We start from the raw sequence: 3032 nt of genomic DNA, 5'->3' as shown, positions 1-3032 counted from the left end.
ATATAATAACCCCGTAAATATCCTTATTTAATATTTATAGATTCAATTTCTGAAAACAAGATCTCGTAAAATTAATTTTCGACACCACTAAATTACGGGTTGTTACAAAAGACCATTCAGATTTACCCTTCATTCTTTTGATGGTATGAATTATGGAAAGAATAAATGAAATAAGGTGAGTATGGACATTTGTGTAAATATTTTTGACATCTTTCAAAGATGAGGAAGTGAAAAGAAGAAAAAGCAAACCCAGGGTGTTTTGGAAGGATGGCCCATAAGAAAGCTCCGGAAGGTGGCAATTTCAAAATGATTCATGTAGCTGAATTCATGTTGTAGAGTTGGTCCCAATGAGTAGACATATTTCAGAAACTTATGCCGCAGCCTGAGGGTCCCCATTGTCCACGAAATGGAATATCAACTTAGCCATCATATCATTTATTTCTTCTAATTTACTATAACGTCCAATGCTACTCCTTTCCAAATTGTTAGCTACACCCAAAATGAAAGAACCAATCCTGCCCTAATCTCTTCCAAGAATATTATGTATCCAATTCAATACAAAAATCATCTGCAAAGTTAAATTAGAGTCAATAATTTGATATTCTAATTTCTATATTTACAATCTTTATTTTTTTCTATTCCAAACAAAACCATTTGCAAAGTTTGGGGAAAAACATTAACCCACTGACAAATCCTAGTTGCAGACCTAGAAAGCCTTCAAACAGAGATTCGGCAACAAGGGGGGGGAGGGGGTTAAGTTGAACTAAGACCAAGGATAGGTGGCCAAAGTCTCATTGGCTCTATATATTCTAATTTTTCTCGTCTTTTGAAAGTAGGGAGCATTAAGATATGATTGTTGAAGAAAGAGTGATCTTTCAAACCAGAAGTATCAAATTTCAAAACCCAATTTTGATGTTTATTCAATCGTTCAATCCCCCCACAAAATTTCTGAATATTGTCAAACCTTTTGGACTAAGCTATTGAAAACAGTTTAGTAGGTAATTAGTATGAACACAATCTTAAATTTGAAACCAATCTCAAAAGGATTACCTTTTGATAAGATTATTATCCAAAAATTCCGTAGAATTAATGTCAACCCATATCAAGAATCCAAAAACAAGCAACAAAAACTTTCAAGGCGACAATCACAATCTCATTTACATACATGTCTTTGATGATATCAAAATCTTGCCAGTTACAATATTTCTTCATTGAAGAATCTATACAACCAGATCGTAGGAAAGAGGGAATTGTTTGTTTTTGTTTTTGTTAAAGTTGTTTAATTCTGGGTGGCTCTCCTTCTCTCTGAGAAGGACTTCTCCAAAATCCAGTACCATAGAATCTTTGCCACATCTCTTTTTCCAGTTCCATCACCGCTTTCTCTGCTTCTTCAGAAGCCTCCACATCTGGGAAAAAATCCTCCACTACCACCGTGTGAATCTGCAACTCGCTATTATCTTCAATTCCACAATGAGGCCGGTGGTTTTTCGGCTGAAGCAACCCTTTTTCCTTCAACTTACGCCGCCGTTTCAGGCGGAGAGCACGGCGGCATAGCCCCGCTGGAACCTTGTAAAATGCTAAAACTAGGAGGTTTGCTATTGTGCAAGGACAGCAGCAACAAATAACCGCACACTCGGCTGTGGTACCCCCACAAAACTCCCCGAACTTGGCACTATTCCTGGAACTGCTCCTTGTGGGGCTGCTGCTGCTTCCGCCGTCGTCGGTACTGGAGGAACAGAAGGAATTGGAAGATGAACCACTTTGCAGCAAGAATTGCCGCCGTTGGACGGACGTTGGGGTCCTAAAATTTATCTGGCGAGACATTATTTAATACAAAAAAAATGATGTTTTGGTTTTGTTTTCCTTTTTGCAACAAAGGGAACTGTCGAATTCTAAAAGAAACAAAAATGAAATTTGGAATTTGAAAAAATGGTCGGTTAAAATAATGATACAGACGATGAAAGAAAGAAGCCACTTTTCCACGGGCTTCGACCTTGTGATTCTCGAATCTCAACACAGTGGACAGAAATCCCCCAAAATAAAAGAAAATATTTGACTAAACTGCTTGAAAGAAACCCAACAATCTGAAAAAACGGGAAATCAAATGAAATGAAATCGAACCTCTTCCCTTTAAGAATCTATGATTACAAGAACCCACCAAGAATCAGAGGAGAGAGACAAGAAGAAAGGGGTTCTTGGGTTGATGATGGCTCTGAAGAGGCATACACTGCTAAAACAGGGGAAAACAGCTTAAGAGAAGAAGAAGAAGAAGAAGAAAAATATAAAATGAAAGCTGTCTTCTGAATTTGTGTGACTAGGATTTCACACACCAAGTATTTCGTATCTATCTTCGGTAATAAAGGCTGTTCTGTGGAGTAGAATTAAAAATATATATTTTTCCGAGTCAAACAGAAAATCAAAGACTGGGGCGAAGAAGAAGCCAAAACAAGATAAATGTGAAAGCATTTGAGTTCATCGAGCCCACGGGGGCGTGTCTACTTGCGCTACTACTTACCCCTCGGGTGCTTGAGAAATTATCAGGTGAAAAATGATGGATTAAACGAGTATCTTGGGAACACAGCGAGTTGTGAGTGTTTAGGGTAATGATTAGATTTGGATAGAGATGGAAGGGAGTTTGTGTTTATAAAGACATGGGCCACCATGACTCGACTTCCACGGCACTATTTTGCTTTGAAGTGTCCCATTCAACCATGGCATCATCTCCTTCTTCCTACCAACGTACGTGCTTTCACAACTCCCGATTCTCTTTCGGTTTAGCCGGCCCTCTTCCTAATTATTCTATGACATATAGCATCTCTTTTATTTCAACAAAATAATAACTAATTATGACTTTTTCTTATTATAATCATCTTTCAAACTACTAAATCAAATGTTTAATGTTCTAGTTTAGATTTTTTTTTCTTTTTCTCTGACCAACTTTTCTGTGCTAATTTTAACACTTAATGGCATCCAACAAAACCAAATCCTTTGTCAAGTAATAAGAATGGATTTATTATATAAAACAATTAAAA

The 3032-nt window shown here is 37.2% G+C and overlaps 1 protein-coding gene across 1 annotated transcript; it reads right to left on the bottom strand.

Annotated features, from left to right (window-relative positions):
- Nucleotides 1–1131: 1131 nt before the first annotated feature.
- On the bottom strand, nt 1132–2612 carry LOC107891206 (uncharacterized). The gene has a single exon (XM_016815927.2). It carries the CDS (start codon nt 1822–1824, stop codon nt 1270–1272), a length of 555 nt encoding a protein of 184 aa, XP_016671416.1. The 5' UTR covers nt 1825–2612; the 3' UTR covers nt 1132–1269.
- Between the last annotated feature and the right edge of the window lie 420 nt (nt 2613–3032).

This window comes from Gossypium hirsutum, chromosome D09 (assembly GCF_007990345.1).
Source record: "Gossypium hirsutum isolate 1008001.06 chromosome D09, Gossypium_hirsutum_v2.1, whole genome shotgun sequence".
In the NCBI taxonomy this organism is placed as follows: Eukaryota; Viridiplantae; Streptophyta; class Magnoliopsida; order Malvales; family Malvaceae; genus Gossypium; species Gossypium hirsutum.
This window is presented reverse-complemented; position numbering and strand designations above follow the sequence as displayed.

What these genes read in the sequence shown, in the direction of transcription:
- LOC107891206 (XM_016815927.2), bottom strand. Translation starts at nt 1,824, where the DNA reads ATGTCTCGCCAGATAAATTTTAGGACCCCAACGTCCGTCCAACGGCGG.